The 21,527-nt window shown below is 44.5% G+C and overlaps 1 protein-coding gene across 3 annotated transcripts; it reads left to right on the plus strand.

The window, feature by feature from the left end:
* Nucleotides 1–1,788: 1,788 nt before the first annotated feature.
* On the plus strand, nt 1,789–21,521 carry dot1l (DOT1-like histone H3K79 methyltransferase). Of its 3 annotated transcripts, XM_031864040.1 has the most exons (29): nt 1,790–2,249; nt 6,371–6,414; nt 6,510–6,584; nt 6,786–6,849; nt 7,251–7,479; nt 8,044–8,138; nt 8,465–8,527; nt 8,623–8,678; nt 9,032–9,111; nt 9,553–9,621; nt 9,718–9,824; nt 11,585–11,626; nt 11,724–11,819; nt 12,151–12,373; nt 12,468–12,578; nt 12,837–12,928; nt 13,065–13,166; nt 13,770–13,907; nt 14,116–14,241; nt 14,459–14,898; nt 15,010–15,100; nt 15,222–15,371; nt 15,974–16,016; nt 16,148–16,758; nt 16,917–17,122; nt 17,307–17,380; nt 17,468–18,169; nt 19,247–20,039; nt 20,161–21,521. In XM_031864040.1, exons 1-28 carry the CDS (start codon nt 2,169–2,171, stop codon nt 19,864–19,866), a joined length of 4,830 nt encoding a protein of 1,609 aa, XP_031719900.1. In that variant the 5' UTR covers nt 1,790–2,168; the 3' UTR covers nt 19,867–20,039; nt 20,161–21,521. The 3 variants fall into 3 exon arrangements, with proteins under 3 accessions (XP_031719899.1, XP_031719900.1, XP_031719901.1); XM_031864039.1 differs by having other exon boundaries at nt 1,789–2,249; nt 8,465–8,678; nt 9,067–9,111; XM_031864041.1 differs by lacking the exon at nt 19,247–20,039 and having other exon boundaries at nt 1,794–2,249; nt 8,465–8,678; nt 9,067–9,111.
* The last annotated feature ends 6 nt before the right edge of the window (nt 21,522–21,527 follow it).

Here is a 21,527-nt window from a genome sequence, read left to right on the forward strand (position 1 = left end):
TAGTTCCACCTCCAGCAGCTACAACAGCAACATGCTGCTCTAATGTTGATGCATTAGTATTAAGAATCAGTAGAGGGCGCTAGGCCGCCGCCCCACCTTGAGCCACAACAAATAAAATAAAATAAATAAACTATACAAATTGTCAATATTTGTGTTTTTGAAATATGGAATCACCCAGTAATATGTGTAAAATATATCTGCGGTAAATATATGCTTTTCATGCAGGTCCTCTCCGCGTGTGCACATCTCAGCAGTTTAGCCAATTGCTGAGATATAAATGTGTGACATACAATTGAGGAATCGGCTTCCTCAAATAGATTCAGCTTGTGGCAGAATCGATGTCCTGACGTGTTTGTCAAAGTGTTATTTACTGCTTTTTTTCATGTTGGAATAAAGGTTAAATATTTAACTGCAAAGTAGAAATACGTGTTTGATACCTTCATGTTTTTGCATTAAATCATACTGGGATGTTTGCTGAAACTGATTGGATGTGGCACAGCCCCAGCTTGAACATTTTCCACCAGCTCAGATATCACAGGAGACATTTGACTAAACATGTACTGTTACTACATGAAGCTGATAATACTTATGTACTTTTACTGCTGATACATTAACTACATGAACCTTATAATACTTTAGTTATTTTACTGCTGATACTTAAACTACATGAAGCTGATGGCACATGTAATCAAGTAGGATTTTGTGTACCTTTACTTGTACTAAATGATGTATTTGTACATTAACTTAAGTAAAGGATGTGTACTTCTTCCACCACTGCTGATGATAGAAAGTATTCTTTTCATGCAATACGTTTCAGCTCTTCGGGGCAATGCATTCTGTTTATTAATGCAGTAAATCTGTCTGACATTAATAGAAACGATTCTTCTTTCAGCATTTTAACGGCAATCAGTTTGAACTTCCAGCTTTGGCATTATTTCAGTATACCTTCCAGCTTTTCGCATCTCAGCTCTCAGCTTCTTCAGGCGATGCAGTTCAGCTTCCAGTTTTACTTTTCAGCAACACACAATTTATTTCCGCCGTCAGCATTCGCACGCATTTTCTAAAGCCAATGCATTTTCTAGTTTTAAGAAGTGCTTCGATCTGAGTTCAGTATTTATTATAAATCTGTATTTCTCTAAAAGCAAGTTCAAGTTTTTTAGTATTTAAAGAATTTCATTAAAGTCCTAATTAATATCTGAAACTGGAGCAGCGGGAGTACAAGTTAACTGATACATGGAGCTGTATCTCACATATAATACATCAATAAGCATGTGCATTTCATGTAGACCTGCTAGTTCTAGGACCCAGGTGTGTGTGTGAGAGTGAGTGAGAGAGAGTGAGAGAGAGAGAGAGAGAGAGAGAGAGAGAGATTCTTATAATAATATTCTTTACTGTTTTATTACTTATTTGTAATACTGTTTTGATTTACTATGCGGATCCTGTAATTTTCCCCACTGCAGGACTAATAAAGGAGTATCTTATTTTATTTTAATGTATCGTTAAAAAGCTTGTCTCATGATGAACAATTGTATCCCTAAATTAGTTATAAAAAGTTCATGCGGGTTCACCTAAATCTAATATTTACTTAAGCCAAGTTAGTCTAAGTATTTGCTTTGATTAAACAAAGTATTTGCTTTGTTTAGGAAAACAAGCCATTTCATCATGGAACTTATAAATATTAAGTTATATTGTCCAGCTCTTCATAATTTCTTCTGTATTGAGCTGGAAAAAGTCGTGACGTGAACTATGCTGTCACGCACCGTGGCGACGGTGTGCTCGCTCGTGCTGCTGTGTGTTGCTGCCCCACGCGCTGGATATCACGGTCCCTCGGTGACGTCTGTGTCCTCTCTGCTCCCAGTGGCCCCCTGCCATATTTATTCATGCCGGGGCAAGATGGCGGCAGCACAGACGATGTGTTATTGCCAGTGGACATAAACCACGCATTTTTATTCAAAAAACGAAACTTAGTCAGATTACATTCGCGCACGTGACCGTATCGTGTGGGTATTTACCGCGCGAGCGTCTACGTTTTTTTTTAATTTTACGCGTTTCCACGTATTTCTTTCTTTACCAAAATGTTCACGTTGTAGCTTGCTCGCTAACCTGACCAGCTGGCTAACAGAGAGCAGCAACTAGCTAGCTAGCTAGCTACCACCGTGAAGCGGAGAATGGGAGAAAAGCTGGAGCTGAAGCTCAAATCTCCGGTCGGAGCAGAACCCGCTGGCTATCCGTGGCCGTTACCGGTATACGTAAGTGTTAAAACCTTAAAATTCACCCGTCACGGATGTAGATTTTGTCTCTTGTTTTTTGTCTTTTGTTAGCTAACGTTAGCTCTCTTGCTAGCATTGGCTAGCTGAAGGAGCAATGGCACACGCTCGTCCGGGTGATCAGGTCATACTGGTCGGGACGTTGACAGACATCGTGACATTTAGCTTGTATAACCACACAGACCACAATTCATGTGATCAGAGTACCGAATAACGTAACTATGTAGTGTACAACCAAGCAATAACATTGACACCCAGTAATACGATGTTTTGAAATAGGAGTGACTTAAACTGACCACTCTTCACATCCTGCACGATGTCAGTCTCACACTAACTTTAGTTTTTTCGGTTATAACCTGTCATGTTTTTACTGACACACATGCGTTCGTAGGTCATACACGTGTGTCTCTGCTTAGATCTAATGTTGCCATTTGTTACAAAAAATAATAATTAACGTTAACAAAGTGAGATTATTTCCAAGATGCGTTTGTGTGAACTCTGCCGGCACATGACATGTGTCGTATGGCATTTCTATGATTGAGTCCAGCTGGTTGTTTGGTCGTTTGAGTTTTTCACATGCATGTAGCCTGAGACTTGTTTTTCTCTTACATGTACTGTAGTTGTGTTTCCACTTATCATACTGTCTGCACGTCAGTGGCTGGTTGCAGTTGACTCATTGAAGACAAACGGAAGAGGAAGTTTTTGCAAGTTATGTGGTCGTTTCAGAGGTGTATAGTTAGCTTTAAGTTGTTTCTCCTTTATGGTGCTGCATTTCTTAGAATGTGTGTGTGGGGGGTCTTTCTGTACTTCCGCCCACGCTGCACCTAGCCTGGCACTCTGGTTATTTCAGTTCCAGCTATCGGTTTGTTTGTTAATCAAAAAATATGTAGTGAATGGGTTTCGAGTGCCTGAGTCAGAGTTACTTGCTGATGTAATCGGCCGCTCCTCTCTGCTTTGGCTGCCAGAGTGGACTCTCCCTTTTACACCAGGCCATAATCTGATAACACCAACAGTTCCTCCCTAGTGGATTCATTGCCTCACCCATTTCCTTATATTATGGTGTGTACGGGTAAACACGAGAGCAAACATGTCAGGAATGTATACTGTTGATATCTATTTATACTGGGACTAGCTGTCCTGCATTGAATTAGAAACAGCTGATAGTCCTGCATGTGGAGGAGCTCTGCAATATGGAGCCTATTCATGTGGTGGTGCACTCCTCCTGTTTTCAAAGGGGAACGACTTCCTCTCATGTCCATATGGTCAACTCTACAGGGAGGAGGATAGCAGAGACTGCTTCTCTTCAGCAATGCTTTATTAATAGAATACAAAAACACATGTCGGTGTGTTTTTTTTTTCCCCCAGTCACGTTTAATTAAACCGCTTGCTGGTAACAACAGAGCCCACTGCATCTAGATTCATTCTAAACTCCCACAGAGCATTGCGATCGCTGATCTCACCCACAAAGCATGAAGACAGTGCTGTGTGTGTTGTGATACACACAACATGGCCGTTGTACATGGTGATGCAATATCAGGCGTGCTTTTACTCTAATCCATCCCCCTAGAATGAAGCCCATAAAAATACTTTAATTCCCTCTGTGTTCCTCCCTGTCTCTCTCTCCCCATCTCTCACTAAATCCCCACATCTGTGCATCTGTAAATGCTTCCATCTGAAGAGCACTGCTGGTGGCGTGCAGCACTTTGTCCATCTGGTTCTGGGTGTGGGTGCGAACCGGGCCCACAAAGCATTTAAAAGATGTACCGCTGAACATCTTTTGGTTTGGTTCTCACCTGTGAACACCTATTATTTACAAGGCTGCAATTACTTTCAATTACTTGTCGAGACAGCTTCTCTGGATAGCAGTATGCTGGTAGTCACCCGCTAGTGTACACACGTGGTTTTCACAATTCCTCTCTGTTTAAAAGACAGAAAGCCAGCACAGGTATCTTGTTTTAGTTTGAGAGAATTAGTATTCCGTGGCGAGTGAGAGTAGTACAAGGGTGTAAGCGGCACGCCTGCCTTAGTCATTTGTTCTCGTAGGCTTCTTGAGGTACACGTAGTGGAGCAGCGCGTAGTGTAAAACCCCGACACCCACCATGGGTCACACGGGTGTAAGGAGAGATTGACTGAAGAGGTGGTGAGGAAAGGAGGAGTCGTACATGCGTCAGTATACCCACAGCGGTGGGGGAGAGAGGAGGGTCTCCTGCTCTTTTTTTTTTGTCTCGCTTTCAGACAGTGTTTATTTTTAGCAGCAGCCCTTTGCTAGTGTTGCTGTGTGCCGTCTTTGTGTGAGCAGGTGACCCCCCCCCCCCCCCCGTTCACTCACAGAGTCTTTCATATCCTCACACACCGTGTACACCTTCCATATATTTAAGTGGAACACAGTGTGTTGAATCTGCCGAAGAAGATTTGTAGGTCGTGCTGCTTTATGAGCAACACAGCTAGCGCTTAGCTTGACAATGCAGCCGAAACGCTGTGCCTGACAGAAATAGCAGTAGATCTCCTGTGTTGCCATGCATATTTGAGTGCGTGCGCGTGCATGTTTGAGCTTTGGCGGATGTTTGTTTCATAGTGGCGGGCAGTATTGAGCGGGAAGCCAGGAGCTCCAGGCTGTGAGCTGTGGTTGCTGTGCCAGGCCTCAAACAGCTGACAAACACCAGGCTTTCCCACCTCTCGCTCGCTCTCTCTCTCTCTCGCTCTGCCCCCTCCCTCGCTCTGCCCCCTCCCTCACTTTCCCCACTTTCTAGCTCTTTTCACTTTCTTTCCTTTTTACCCTCTGATTTTCTCCCCCCTCTCTCACGCTCCCCTTCTTTTCGTTCCCTCCACCAGAGGCTCTTCTTGGCAGTGCGCTGGAGTCGGAGACAGAAAGTGGGTCAGTGGGTCAGCTCAGGCAACAGGCTCAGGCTGGCTGCGTTCTGGGTGTAACTTGAGTCCCGTTACTCCCACAGAGCTGCTGAGCACACTCCAGCTAAGATGGCTAACTATAGACTCCCTGCATGGGGTCAATATCATTACAATCTTATCTTATTTTATGAAGCTTTGTTCTAGACTCAAGTGCCTTTTTTGTATCAGATTAACTTAAATCTCAGACATGGTTTGGAATAGTCTGATGGAGATGCGTTTTTGAATGAACTAAACCAGTTTCTTGAAAGTTTCCAAATGAAATGAGACCTAAAGTTAAAACTAGGAGGCAGGTTTAACTTCAGATAACCTCTTCCACTCCCCCCTCCTATCATAAACCAATATGTGTCTGTTTTAAGGGGAGATAGCTTGTCAACAGTATATGCCCCATCAAAGTCAAATGCATCATCTGGAAGCTTAGAACATGAAAATTAATTTGAGATGCTCAGCTCTGTGTGTCAAGGTTTTCTGGTCTTAAATCCGTAATAAACAGTGTTATGGTGGACACTTAATCAGATGTTGAAAGTGTATAAGGGCTAAGAACGTTATGATGGAAGTGTATATGATGACATTATGTCTCATAAGTTGTTGCAGCACCACATTGTGACCTGTGACTATCCTAGAGGTCTAAACGGGTCATTTTATTCTGTGTATACTGGTCTCACCACAATGAAATGTCTACTATGGGGACTAACATCGTCACACAAACATTTCAGAGAGCATGTGTTGTAATCGTTGATTTCCTGAATAGCCTAAACAGTATTCGGTGACGTTTGTGCTCACCATTGTGTCTGTGAGATGTTACTGCCACGAGAGGATGAATCAGTCGTAGTAGTGTTCATTGCAATGTGTTAACATGGAGCTGTAATTTAGTTATGTCAGTGACTTTCAGTGAGTGTGCCTGTGTTTTTAATAAATGTATACTTTATATTCATATTATATGGAATTTTCTATATTTTTGGGGCTTTCTAAACTCAGTTGCCAGTTTAATTAGGTGCACCGAGCTTAAACCAATGCAGTAACACAGTCCTGCAGTAAGGCTATAATGTTGGGTTTTTGTTAAGAGTTTTTGTTGTGGTTTTTGAGAGGTGATGATTAAAATTTATGGTCATTTTGGAAGCTGTAGTTTGTGGTGCTGTTGAATGTAATGGATCACATTGAGAGGTATTTGATATTTTGTAACCTCTTTCTGTTTTCAGGATAAAAACCATGATGCTGCTCATGAAATCATCGAGACCATTCGGTAAGTGACATCTACTCTGACTCTGAACTCCCACAAGTGACTAAAAGTGACGCGTGTGCGACCTAGTGACGACTTCCTGTGTGTGCGTTCTCTAGGTGGGTGTGTGAGGAGATCCCAGACCTCAAACTGGCAATGGAAAACTACGTACTCATTGACTACGACACCAAGAGGTGAGTCGAGTGTCTACATCCGTTTGTATTTGTTTTCTAAGTTGCCTGAGGTTGGTTTTCTCTGAAAAAAAGAAACTAATCTTAAAGTGTCAGTCACAGTAAATATCTGTCACCATTAACACAGGTGGTGTTGGGCTGGGAGGTTGGGTTTCATCTTGTACTAAATGATTGTTTTCATTGTGTGTCTTGTTGTTCTCACAGCTTCGAGAGCATGCAGAGACTTTGTGACAAGTACAACAGGGCCATCGACAGCTTTCACCAGCTGGTGAGTCTGTGTGTGTGTGGAGGGTGTTTAGTGCTTGTAGGTGAAGTGAACGTGGAAACATTAATCACTGAAAGTGAACATCAGTGTCCTGTGAGTCTATCACAGGGTTCCTGAATCAATGCCACAATATATATATTTACAGTGAATGATTTATTAATGATAATGTAGTTATTGACCAAGTTTCATAAGTGCTGTTGCTGTACAGTCCACAGTTGTGTCAGAAATTATGATTGTGAATGGATTTCATTCAGATATTCTTATTAGTTTTCCAGAAAACATATCATACAACAACATAATTATTGTGTTGTTTTGTCCTTCTCTTTGAAAGGCAAGCAGCGCTGGATAACATCTGCAGACTTTGAGAGTTTTTGTGTGAATAAATATATAATCCAACTCTCTAGTGGAAAGGCACCTCCCAGCCCATGAAGCTGAACAAGCGACCTTCTAACGGGCTGCTGAGACACGTCCTACAGCAGGTGTACAACCACTCGGTGACCGACCCGGAGAAGCTGAACAACTACGAGCCCTTCTCCCCCGAGGTGTACGGAGAGACCTCTTTCGACCTCGTTGCTCAGATCATCGGCGAGATGGAAATGATGGAAGACGACACCTTCGTTGACCTCGGCAGTGGTTAGTCCGCTGCTGTTTTGGGACATAGGAGTGAATCCCCAGACCTTTTATAATATGTTTGATAGTTTCCTTATCATGTAGTGGGAACAGTTTTTGATAAACAAATAATAATATTGATATTTCTTTTATTCTTAAAGAACAGTGAAGTTGTTTAGAGTTGTAGGAGGCGGTCAGGATGCGTGTGGGTGAAAGAAAGAATGGTTATCAACATTGTTGTTCAAGGTTAACTTTGTTTTTTTTTTTTAACCTGAACCCGACTTTCCAGTGTTTTCGTGTCTAAGTGACACATTTTTAAAATTGGTCGAGTATTTAGCGAGAACGCTGCCAATAATCGGGCTGCAATGTAATCGCTTGGGACAAATTCTTGCCACCAATTTACCTCCATGTCCTTGTTTTTGCCACCGTTATCATAATGTTCTAGCAAAATTAAGGACTCTACAGAGAAATTAATAGTTTTTCTGTAACTTTTGTTGCCCTTAAAGTCATAAACAAGGTGGCTCTACGGCCTTAATGTCTTTTGTCTGTGTGGTGTAGGACTTAATCCTCTTGTTTTCTAATTTGCAGGAGTGGGGCAGGTAGTGCTGCAGGTTGCAGCAGCAACCAACTGTAGACACTACTACGGTGTAGAGAAAGCAGACACTCCAGCTACCTATGCAGAGGTAACCACATAAATATCTCGCAGGACCGGAGGGGTATTCCACAAAGAGAGCAGAGAAAAGCGAGACCACAGCGCTGTGTCAAAAAACACAAATCTCAGCTTCCTCGGTCATTGTAGTGGAATGACGCAGAGTTGGCGCAGTGCAAATCACCGCTGGCAGATAAACCGAGAAGTCGGAAGTTTTTCCGCTGTGTGGCGTCTTTTGTGTCCAATCAATTGTCAAAGTGGATTTCTCTGGTTCACATTTCATTGGCTCATCATTACCCTGTTGCAACACACCACAGCGGCATTTTGTTTGGATATTAATCTTCACATTCTCTCTCTCAGAGCATGGATAAAGAGTTTAAAAAGTGGATGAAATGGTACGGGAAGAAACACGGGGAGTACTCAGTAAGTTATTATAATACTTATTTTAAAAAAAACCTAAATATTGATATGCAGAGCCGCGGTATTCCCTACCCCTTACTCTGCTTTGTGTCTTTCAGCTGGAGAGAGGTGACTTTCTGTCTGAAGAATGGAAGGAAAGGATCGCCAACACAAGGTGTTATACCAAGCCGGATCACCGTAACTCTCTGAAAGAAGCAATGTCCATTCCACTTTCCACCAACAAGTCCATTTATAAGCTGAATGTATACAGTGAGACACGAGGAAAATAGAAAGCGTTGTAAAGAAAGGTTCAGTCCTGTAATAAAAGCTACCATTATGAAATGTATGTACCTAATGATGACATGGTATCCAGGATAATAAATCACATGCATGGCTCCTATGTGATAGGTTTAGAGGACAGCTAGCAACTCTTTAACAAATGTGTCTGCAGAACTTTGCCAAAATGAATATGTTGTATTTGCTTCCAACTGTAGATCTAAAATGTTTCTCTCTCCGTCTGTCTTGCAGTATTATTTTTGTGAATAACTTTGCCTTTGGTCCAGAGGTAGATCACCAGCTGAAGGAGCGCTTTGCTAACATGAAGGAAGGTTAGTATTTGTCAGCAAACCGTAAAATAGCTTTGGTGACAATGAGATAGAAATACGTGAGTCTCATTCCGTTGATCGTTTAATCTCCACAGTGAGCTATGTGTTCATTTTAAATGTCACTGAATGAGTTGTATGGCGGAGATGATGGTTGATGAGCTGCAACAAATTGAAACATTTAAAAGGCCTCAGGAGGCAGCTGATCAAAGGATGACAAATAAGGCTTTTAGTAGCAGATGCTAACAGCCGTTTTTATGACTACGCTTCATTTAGAATATATCATGGATTATATGGATTACTGGCTCTAAGTTGGGGAAGTGATTGTATTTCATCTTATGTTGTTTGCCATAACTACTGTACGTGTCCACTACAGCCTCTAGAATGTATCTGAAGAAAAAAGTGTTTATCGATTTTGTTTCGTTTTGGTTTTTTTTATTTCCACAGGTGGAAAAATTGTATCTTCCAAACCTTTTGCACCTTTAAATTTTAGAATAAACAGTAGAAACTTGAGTGGTGAGTAACCACGACTAGTGGAAAAGCACATTTAAACGTCTCATCTTCCTTTGACATGCATCTGACATGCCGTGTTTTTCCCTCTCTGTCCTGCAGATATTGGCACAATAATGCGTGTGGTGGAGCTTTCTCCACTCAGGGGCTCTGTGTCCTGGACTGGAAAGCCAGTTTCCTACTACCTGCATACCATAGACCGCACCATAGTAAGTACTGCAGATGTTTGAGCAGTGCAGAGACTATAATGTGTATTAGAGGAGACGATGACAATCTAATAAAACAGGAAATGACTCCTGAAATGGAACAAACACACTATACATTAGAGACAAAGAGTAACCTAAACTCCAGAGATCGACCGCCTTAATAACAGCTGGTATTGTCTTAATGAGTAGACAGTCCCAGAAGTAAGTAATCTGAAGATAGAACACAGAGGGTAAGACGGCTGCATGAGATAACACTGATGTGTGCGTCACTCTGGTAACTGGTTAAAGCGATCCCTTGTTAGCAGTGGTAGCCCCAGTGAGAGAGCTGGCAGGCTGCCTAAAAAGTGTTATGTGCTATAAGTGTGGCTGCTCTCTCCTTGCTCTTGATATGTATATATTGTTTTGCATTATTGTACCCAACAGTGGGCTGGTTTAGCTTGAATGGCGCCACAGTAGATGGTGTACATGACCCAATGTATTCTTTGTACTGTATAATGTAGAGGATGGGTTTTTGGTGGTTAAGCAAATGTAGGTGAGTAACAATAAATCAACCTCAAAGAAGTGGCCAAGTGACTGGTCCAAAGCTTCTCTACAACCAGCAGCCAGCTGACCTCATGCATGTAGGTTTTGTATCTGCATCAAAGTAAATGACTTGTCTGTAGTCTGCATTATAATATCATAATCCTAAAACATTATCAGTCCACAACTGATAATGTTTTCAAAACGCATCACAGGGTGTAAATATGAACCGGAAAGTCTTGTTTGCTTTAATATGAGTAACTCGTGTCTGTTTAGATCAGTGGTTCTCAACTGGTCTGGCTGCAGGACCCACCATCACCCCTTAATGACAAACCACGACCCAAATCAAATAAAGAAAGTACACATCAATTATATTTTAACAATTATTATTCTCATTTTTCAAATTGAACTGGATGGATTATAAATAATACATAAATAAATGTTCTTCTCATTTCAAGTAAAATAACAGCTGGATTAAAAAATAAACTACGTAACAAAATTCATTTTAGAAAAATTCATTTCACTGAATTGCCCTGCAGCTTTAAATTCAGTTCATTCAGGGTGAAGTGAAAAAGCCAAAACATTATATTTTTCTCATCTTCTAAAAAGAGAAAGTAGTGTGGGAAGAATTTACCTATATGAGTCTGTCCAGTCAGAGTCTAATGACTCTGGTCTCTCTGGCCATTCTTCTCTTTTGGAGATTGTCCTATGATTTAACTTTCACACCTCAATGGTCCTGCTATGCTCTCTATATCCTCGTCTCTCCCCCATGTGTCACGGTGTGTTTACAGCTCACTCAAGTCAGGAAACTTGTCAGAATGCCCATATTTGATTGGCTGAGCTGCATCACGTGATGTGATTCACAACGCATTGGTCGGTGTTTTTCCTGCACCGCTGAACAAGTGCCGTAAATGCTGGAATAATTCCGCTGCATAAAAAGTGCCCTTCAAAATAAAATCACATTTTTAATTAATTTTTTGTCAGGCAAAGGCCCGCGACCCACTGAAACAGGTCCGCGACCCACTTTTGGGTCACGACCCACCAGTTGAGAATCACTGGTTTAGATGCAATGAGACATAACAGTACAGACTGTGCAGGGATTTAGAAATCTTCACAATGTTTTATTTCTGAATTCATTTTACAGACAATGTTGATGTAAACACCATGGTTATTTCAACTTAGGTAGAATGTTGCCACTTTCAAATAATAATGAAAATAACATATTTACTTCATTCCTCTTTCAGCTTGAAAACTATTTTGCTACCCTCAAAAATCCTAAACTCAGGGTAAGTGATTTTCTTCTTCCTCAGTGTGTTGACACGAGTCACTGAACTCGCTATGTTTTTCTGTATCAAACAATTAAACTGCTCCTTCTTATATCAGGAGGAGCAAGAGGTAGCTCGGCGACGTCTGCAGAAGGATACGAAGGACAGTAAAAGCAATAGCACCACGCCGACCAAACCTAAAGAACAAAACAAGGTAAGATATGAACACATTTTAGCCTTTACGTTGAGTTTCATTGTCAATGAGTGAGAGTTGGCCGCCCCAGCGCAACAGAGTTTCTGTACTGAGTTACATGCACCGGTGCGTTTAAAGCTCAGAATTGCGTCCACGTGTACGTGGCTTTTTTCGACCCCTGAAGTGCATTTCCTTTTTCTACAATGTGTGCCATTTTGTCCCTCAAATGTTTCTTTCTTGGTTTATTAAACATTAATCAACTTAACTTAACTTAAGGGCGAGCTGTCTGTGCTCTTTTTATGAATATGTCCGTGTGTGTGTGTGTGTGTGTTTGTGCATGTGTGTGTTACAGCAGGACTCCTGCGGTGAGGACGAGCGTCCTAGCTTAGTGACGGTGGTCAAGGCCTCTGCCAAACCCCGAAGAGCCCGACTTCTGCCCAAACCTCGCAAGTTGAACAACAAGAAGCGCGGTCGACCCAAGAAAGCCGCCCCGGCTGCCGAGAAGAAAAACAAGAAGAATCAGAGCGCATTGGATCTGCTGCATGCCAAGACCCTTTCTGCAGCCCCCCCTCAGGGTCAGAGGCCACACACACACACACCTCATGTTACATCCACACTGTGTGGCCTAGAAATCTCAGTTTAAAGTGAATGTTCTTCTTGTGTGTACAGATGCATACCGACCGCCTCCGAGTCCCTTCTACCAGCTACCTCCCAAGGTCCACTATCCCTCCAGTCAGCTGCTTCTGAGCCAGACTCCTCCTGCTCTGCAGCAACTGCTCGGTGAGTCGATGAAGACTGGGATTCATTTTTTATCTGTCATGTTCAAAGTAGTCGTACGTGTTATACCAGACGTTTTGATCCCTATGAAAAGTTAATGCAACAGTGAGAGGAGCAGAATTTGCAAATGAGGTCAGAAGGAGAGACTCAAAGCTTCGTCGGATGTAGTAGAAGCCATTTCCCCCAACAACCTAACTAATACATGTATATCCTGTGTTTCTGCTCTCCTGCTCCCTCGGTCTCCCCAACCCTCTTTTACAGATAACATCAAAGTTCAATACCTCCAGTTTATGACCCACATGAAGACTCCTCTGTACCGATCCAACCTGCAGCAGCTTTTAGAACAGGAGAAGGTAATGAGTAATGCAGTTGCAGACATTATTGATTTGCTACTGCGGCAATTTCCCTCCCAACAAAAACACAACTCTTCATGTTTTTGCAATTTCGCCCAAACTCTTACCTATGATCTTCTTTCCTTTCTGTCTCTAGCAAAAGCACAGTGATCTGTCGGGGCAGGCGGAGCAGCTCCACTCTGTTTGTCAGTCTCACAAAGACAAGATCAAAGGTCTCTTTCAGACCAAACTAGACGAGGTGGGAACTGCTTCTTAATTTCTCTCCATTACACAGCTGCACGGACAGAGGAACATTGTTGTATTGTTTTCCATCGTTATCTTTGACTCTCATCCATCCTTATAAAGTTATTTTATTTTGAGATAATTAATAATATTAAGGATACACATCCATCCAAAGCACAGCATGTGTATTAATATTAGTGCTTAAATATGGCTATTTGATGGACAACCTGAACAGCTTATACCCCATTTCGAGATGAACATGGTTCAAACAGTCCATTTGAATGTGAAAGATGGAGAACATACGTTTTCTGCCAGTGTTTTGTTGTAGTTTGCATTAACTTAACCCAAAGCTTCTCTGGCTGAAACTTTGAAAATACTGCGGTTTTTGCCCTTATTCCGAAAAAGACAATATTCCTGATATACTGTGACCGTTTGGCACGAATACATGCTAAAACCCTACTGTGTTCACTTCTACGTCTCTGCTACAGGGTGAGAACTTCGACCATTGTAGGTCAGGTTTTTCACTGATGTTAAATTCTTGTTTATGCGTTGTGTATTTGTAGCTGATGCATAGCGCTCTGTGTGTGTGTGTGTGTGTGTGTGTGTGTGTGGTGATCAGCTGGGAGTGAAAGCCTTGACTGTGGAGGACCTGCTGCAGGCCCAGAAGGAGATATCGGCCCACAATCGTCAGCTGAAAGAACAGACCAAGCAGCTTGAGAGAGACATGGCCTTGCTGAGAGACCACAGCCTGCTGCTGGTGAGACCTCCGGGCTTGCTGCTATGTTGTTGTAACCTCCAACCTGTTAATACAGCATCGTCCCCAGTGGTTCACACCTGTCCCCATTCCTGCTGCTCTCCCAACTCCCAGTTCAGCTGTAGTCAAGCCAATGTCGAATTATATGTCACGTTGCTTGAGCATCAAGCGATTGAATAACAGCAAGTGTGTTTGTTTGTGTGTTTTCCAGCTGAAGTCTCGATGTGAGGAGCTAAGGCTAGATTGGGGCTCTTTGTGTCTGGAGAGTTTGTTGAAGGAGAAGCAGGCGCTGCGCAGACAAATCTCTGAGAAACAGAGACACTGTTTGGAGCTGCAGGTACACAGTCCGCCTCCTCAATTTACTGGATTCAATACCAGAAGCTTGTGTGTCTCTTTCTTCCACCTCTTGTATACTCCTCCGTACTTGCTGTGTATAATGTTACTTTCAGGAAGAGTTGATGAATTGCTGTCACAAACATTTTCCTAGACATGTCAGCGGCGTTGTAGGATGCCTGTTTTTTAGCGTAATGTCTCCCCCTGGTGTGTGTTTGTAGATCAGCATTGTGGAGCTGGAGAAAAGTCAAAGGCAGCAGGAGCTGCTTCAGCTCAAATCCTACAGCCCCTGTGACGGCTCCCCGTACAGAAAGAGCCTGGAGTCCCGCTCTTCCACCGACATGGACTCCTCCAAGCTTGGCCTGTCCTCGGCCCCGGCCCTCAACGGCGTCAGCCTGGATCTGTCCATCAATGGCACCAGCTCGCCCTGTTTTGACCGGGCCAACACCAAGGGGGAGCTTCTTTCTCGCTACCTGCCCATCTCCCCAGACCACGAGATCGTGCCCGCCATCCCCGATGCACGGCAGAGGCAGCAAAACTCCTCCTACGCTCTTCCTGATTACACACGCTTCTCCCCCGCCAAGATTGCCTTGCGGAGGCACCTGAACCAGGACCCAAGTGCCTCTGCTCACTTGAGAGGCCCGGGGATGACCACACACAGGTTGGTTGATACTAAAACCGTTTTTTTTCTCTCCCACGTTGCTCCCCGAGGCAATGGACGGCTAACTAGCTGAAGCTACATTTGACAGTTTCTGTTTGTTTGTTTTTTAAGGGAATTTGGAGGTGTTAACTCCCCGCTTGGAGCCAAACTGAACTGCCCCTCTCCTAATGCAGCCGATGTCCAGAATAAAGGTTTCGAGAGGGTAAATGTTTGTCTATCTCGCTCTCTGTGCACTTGCACTATTGATGATATGTGTGCAAGTTTTCTACCTCCCTTGCAGCTCTCTCACTGTTAAGTCATTGTCCATTTGTTCTCTCATATAGGCCGGTAAGGAGAGGAGCCCATCTGTTCAGGGTGACAACAGCATTACAAGCCTTCCAATAAGTATTCCTCTGAGCACGGTCCACCCCAGTAAACTACCCATCAGCATCCCTCTAGCGAGCGTGGTGCTGCCCAGCCGTGTTGAGAGACTGGTGAGTACCTTCAGTGCAGGGCTGTGATGGAGGTACCGTCATAAAGTGTTGGCAGTAAGATGAAGAGGTTAGAATTATGTTGGATCAAACTCTAGTCCTTCCACCTGGGTAATCACAGATGTTTTTAGATAGTTTCTTTGGATTTCACATTGTGATAAAGTGTCTGCATCAAGATTATATTAGTTTTAGCTAGTTTTCAGAGTGGGTTTGCTAGTTTTACTTTTTAAGTTATATGTTTACAGTAGTTTTAGTTTCTTTTTTGGGAGGGGGCGGGTATAATGTCTCAGAAATATGATACGTATACATATAAAATACTGTGTAGGAATGACCGTAATGTGAAACTATTGCAGCATTGTGCCATCTACGGGAATGTCAACGCTTTCAGTTTCTGTGGTTGAATGTCACAAGAGTTTGTGATGTTTCCTTCATTCGGTTTAATATATTATTGTTCTAAAACTGAAATGAATTTAAGTTCATTCTTATTATTCTTAACCAGATAATATCCCTTTTATTTGGTTTCAGTTTACGACAAATTGTTCACTGCTAATAATAATAATAATAATAATAATATAAATAACTCTGGTCTGCATTCATAATTTCAGAGAAGTACTCCGAGTCCTGTGTCTCAGGCAGGACAGACCAATGGTAAGGATTAACTTTGGTCACATATTATATTCACTATTATTATAAAACAAGATCTGATCAGTGCCTTCTATATTTATGTGGTCTACTCTTCCTGTCCATCTCAATCCATTACCTTCTTGGTCTATGTTTAGGATATTCATCCAGCTCAGGGTTGATGAATGGAGGTCCCCATCCTGAGGACCATAATGGTGCTTCTTCATCCCCTCCACCGCACCCCAACACTCCTCTGACAGCACCAATGGGCAGAGGAGGTCCCACCCAGAGCCCACCACCCAGCACTGGAGGGGTGCTTCAGTACGCAGATGGACCCCCGAGGATCCTTCCAGAGGACGGGCAGGACCGCCACGGAGGCGAGTCCGACACGGAGCCCCAGGACAGTGAACTGCGAAGGAGGATCTTCTTCTCTTCCTCCTCCTCTTCCTCCTCATCTTCCTCTTCGTCAGGCAGCAGCGTGGCCGGAGGATCACGCCTCCACCATCACGCCGGCAACAAGCAGGGATACCACAGTAACCATGGAAACCACCACCACCATCATCACCATCAGTCCCCCGGCACGCAGCACACTCACACCCCCCCCACACACACGACGTCATCGCACTCCTCTCACGGCCTCGGCTCGCAAGAGGGACGCAAGCGGGGGAGACGGAAACGCAGCTCCACCGCCGCTGTCGTAGCCAGCGGATCCCCAAAGAGGAGGTCCAACAACCCGTCCTCTGGGTCGCCACTCAACATCAACTCCATGGTGAGTCACCGAGGGCATGAAGAGAGAGGGCCGGGGATCGAACCGCCGATCCAATGATTGAAGGACGGCCCTGCTCTCCACTTAGCCACAGTCGCCCTGTGATTCGCTCATTGTCATTTGCCCGTTGTCATTTGCCCGTCCTTCTTTTCCTCCAACAGGTGAACAACATCAACCAGCCTCTGGAGATCTCTGCCATCTCCTCCCCAGAACAATCGAGCCGCAGCCCCATCGGGGCGGACCTGGACCAGCCTCCCATCTTGAAGAGAGAGCGACCGCTGGAGCTCAACGGCTCGGGCCGGTACTCCTCTGCCCCCAGCTCTGACGACGAGGACTCAGGATACCCTGCCGACAGCTCCAGTTCACGGTAACGTAGTCATTATTATAATAATACTGGAAGATAAGAGTAACAACAACGTACGTGCTGAGCTGCCTACTTATTTTTAATCTGAAGCTAGTGACCTCTTGCCTTTTTGACTGCCTCAGCTCTGTTGCAGATATTATGGGGCTCCATCTCATTTTGTTTTGAATGTTCTTTGTTTTTTCTCTAGAATTGAAAGAAAAATTGCCACTATATCCTTAGAGAGCAGAGATGGACCTGTTAGACATGGGGATGGTGAAAGAGGTAAGAAAAGAAAATGTCACTTTTATTAAAAACTTCATTTTGTACTTCTACTTGACGCCAACCCGTCTTTCTTCTTTCCTCCACTAGTCAGGAAGTCTGGTAGCAGCAGTGGTAACAGCACAGGCAGTGATGGCTCCTCTTCATCCTCCTTGTCCTCCAACAGCAAGTGGAAATCCACCTTCTCGCCCATTTCCGACCCCAAGCAACCCAACTCTGACCCGAGACAGGGGGGCTCTCCATTCGGCATGGGGGGGTCGTGCCGGGGCACCGACTCAGATTCTGACCACAAACAACAGCATCAGCAGGCGAGGAAAGGAAGTGACGGAGAGTCGTCCAGCTACATGAACCCCAACCCTTTCCTCAGTCAGGATGCAGGGCCCCGGGTCGGTGGTGGTGGTGGTGGTGGTGGTGGTGGTGGCGCCCAGGGAGGCAGTGGTTCAGACCAACGGCAGGCCCTCCAGAAACAGAAGGCCCCTCGCGACTGGGAAATGAAGACGAGCAGCAGCCTGGCCAGTCAGAACCTCTTCATCTCTGCTGCTGCCAGCAGTGGTGGGGGCATTCTCAGCGGGAAGGTGGGGGGCAGTCCTGTAGCAGTGTCCTCAACTACAGGGTCCTCTGTGGGGCAGTACCTGGGGTCGCAGTTCCCACTCGGAGGGACTTCAGTCTTGCAGTCCTTGTTCGGGGCCCAGACCGGAGGATCCACGGTGAGTGGGACCCCGAGGCTCGTCAACGGACACTCCGCCCTGGGAAGCTTCTCCAGTGCCGGGCTGGCAGGGGGAGCGGCTGGAGGTGAGCATCATTGTGACAAACGGATCATGTAGAGTTTTACCTCGGGGGTCGTTGAGCTGTCAGTGTCCAGGTCATGGTTTTAGTCTGGGGGTCCTCTTTACAAAGAATAGTGTGAGTCCTGAGGGAATGGGTCTGCTAATAGAAACAGGTAAGTGGATGTCCACTGCTGCTGTCTCTGTCTGCCTCACTCACTCACTGACTGACTGGTGAAGCTGCACAATTATGGCCAAAATGATAATCACGATTTTTATTTTATTGCACATTCACATTTAAATAAACTAAGCACTGCTTTCACTTTCACGTTATGCTACATTCCTGCTAATATTTAAATCTTTGCTTCAAAATTTGACGGGTTCGTGTTCACAGTTCATCTCCTAGAAGCAAAATACAACTGTACCAAATATCTTTACCCAAAATGAATCAGCAGAGCACTGTTACTCTCCGTCAGTCTAGCAAGCACTCGATTTGATGTGCAGCGGAGTTCTGAGTCGATCAATTGGGAGAAGCCAAAAAGTTGTGTTCGGTACGGAAATTTGATTAGTTGTGCAGCTCCACTGACTGACTGTGCCGCCCCGCTTTGACATGGACGTGCTGTTGGAGTGCTGCGGTTGGAAACACCCTTGGAAAATGTTTTTTCACAAAAATGTTGAAACTGGAGAAATCTGAACCAATGGAAACTGATTGACGATGAATTACTGACGTGTTTTACATGAACTATTACTATATTGTCATTTTCTGTGGGTGTATCTGTCGGAGTTGTATGTCAGAGTCATTTCACTTGTAAGCAAAAAAAATCCACCCAGAAATCATTTTATCTATAATAAGAACGGTTCTGTGCAATCCTAAATTGGCCAACCGGTTTGTTTTAGTGACGGTCACGGTGGACTGACTCTGTTTGCTTTCTGTGTGCTTGTCTGAGACTCGCTTGGCGCTCTGCACAACCTGGCTCAGTCCCTGCTTCTCTCTTTGTCCCCCCCTCCCTCTCGCTCTCTCTGCCACTGCTCTCTCTCTCTCCCCCCCCCCCCCCTCTGTCTCCACTCTCTCCCCTTCCCTCCATTTCTGCTGTATGATTTACAGGTATATTTCACCACGTGGTTCCCACAGTGTCCTCCCATCAGTTTGGGGTGGCACTGCCCACCTCTGGAGGCCTCGGTTCTCTGCTCAGTCTCTCCTCTTCCTCTACCTCCTCCCAAACCCAGCAGCACAGCACCCCCCAGCCAGCTTCCATGCGCCTGTCCTCGTCCTCACCGCTCCCCGTCTCCCAGGCCCAGCACAGCCGCACCCAGTCAGTCCTGCACAGCCCCTCTCCGCCCACGCTCACCCTGCCCCCCCCTCCACCCCTGCACAGCAGCTCCTCCTCGGCACCCACGCACTCTGACGCCCCGCCGTCCTCTCGATCCGACTCCCTCCACTCCTCCCGTCTGTCCCACTCCTCTCTCCACCACCAGAGAGCTCAGTCATCCCTCTCTCTCTCCATCTCCTCCTCTGCTTCTGTCTCTGCTGCCGCTACCGCTTCCCTCTCCTCCTCTCTGTCAACCTCCTCCTCTCGTCCTTACGCGGTGCACTACTCCCCTCGGCTGCCCCCTCCACCACAGGCCAGCAGCTCAGGTGGTGGTGGTGGTGGGAGCATGTGGAGGACTCAGGGCATGCATGGCACCTACACGACCTCCCAGCTCCCTGGCCACCGACCTAGATAGGGTTTGGTGGGTGAGGGGAAGGGGGGAGGATGGAGAGGGGGAAGGGCAATCAGAAGGTGGAAAGAGGGCAAGAATGAGAGGGAGAGAGAGAGAGAGACTAGTAGGGAGTGAGAGAGACAGGATACCTGTGTGATACCTGTGCTCCAAACAAGCTGCTGTTGTGATTGAACAAGGTAAGTCAATTCTTGGGTTTTAGATTTAAAGTGTTGAAAAGCGTGCTGGGGGATAATTATGAAAGTGACCCAATTGAAACACCATAGAGACACTCATCATCATCTTTCTTTCACGTTTCAGGTAATTGTTGAAAACTACCTCAAAAATGATATAAACTATGCAAATGTCCCGGTGTGGACAAAGGCACTCTCCTCACTCACTGGTGCTTCAAAACGTCTGCACTACCCAACCGCCTCCAAGACCGGCATCTGTACTGGGATCTCTGAGACACACACACACACACACACACACACACACACATGCACGCACACTAACGACCACTATAGTCGCCTTGAGCAGAAGGTACTGGTCATGTTTATGTGAAGGGTGTTAAAATGGTGGTTTTACAATAAGGAAATCAGTACTTGCTGCTGCTCAGCACTGAATGAACGGATGTCTGCTTTAAATTCAAGGTGCTCAGTAGTGTGATGTCTTTCTTTTGTCTTAGTCACTAAAACAATCTGTTTGAATGATTTAATGTAACATTTGAAAGCAGATTGAAGCACATCGTCCGTCTTTTTGATCTGAATCTCATCACGTTTCTCTTCACGCGTGCATGTTGCACACAGACCAGTTCTCTGAACTCTGCTCACATGTCCTGCAGTTTGTTCTCTCTGCAAGCGATGCTCTCGAGTCTGTTTTCTTTCTTTTGGTGAAATTCAATATTTGTTGCAACACGTACGAGTCTGAAACAAGATGAGGAACTTTGGGTCTAACTTCACACTGGATAGTAAGACACAGTTACTCGTGTGGCCGAAGATGTGCACGGCTGGTTTGTTGACACACTTTAAGCTCTGCTTAAGTTGGTGATTTACAATATTAAATATATTAACTAAATTAAAATATGTGGCTTACTTAATTTTAAGTGGTAAAACAAAATATGAATATGCCGTTCTGGCACCTTTTGGCACACAAATCTCACATTTCCTTTCTTTGCTACTAACTTGAGCAGAAACAACTCTTCAGGTGTAGTTCAGTGTTTCTCTGCTCGTATCAAATATTGAACATTAACTGTCTTAGTTTCCTCATAAAAGGATATTTTTTGGTGTTTTCAGGCATAATTTCATTTTAATTCTCTAAATGAATGAACTTAACATGGAAGTTGGTGTATGTTTAAACAACGCTATGATGTCAGCCTTATTTGGAAAATATGGTGAATTAGCAATCGTTCAACAGCTGCCGCTGATGCTGAGCCGACCACGTTTCCATTTTAAAACAAACATGAAATTCATTGATGAGATGGTGCTATGTCGAGCTTATCAGCCACTTTCTGTATTTATTCACACGTTCCTCCTCAGTCAATCTGGTAAATCACACTACTATGTGGGAACGTAGCCGAAATACTCTTAAGCTAAACTTCTTCCTATTTATCTCTGCTGTCCAATGTTAAGGACATAAAACGTGTGTGTGTGTGTGTGTGTGTGTGTGTGTGTGTGTGTGTGTGTGTG

Source organism: Anarrhichthys ocellatus, unplaced genomic scaffold (genome assembly GCF_004355925.1).
Source record: "Anarrhichthys ocellatus isolate YVR2014 unplaced genomic scaffold, GSC_Weel_1.0 scaffold30, whole genome shotgun sequence".
NCBI lineage: Eukaryota > Metazoa > Chordata > Actinopteri > Perciformes > Anarhichadidae > Anarrhichthys > Anarrhichthys ocellatus.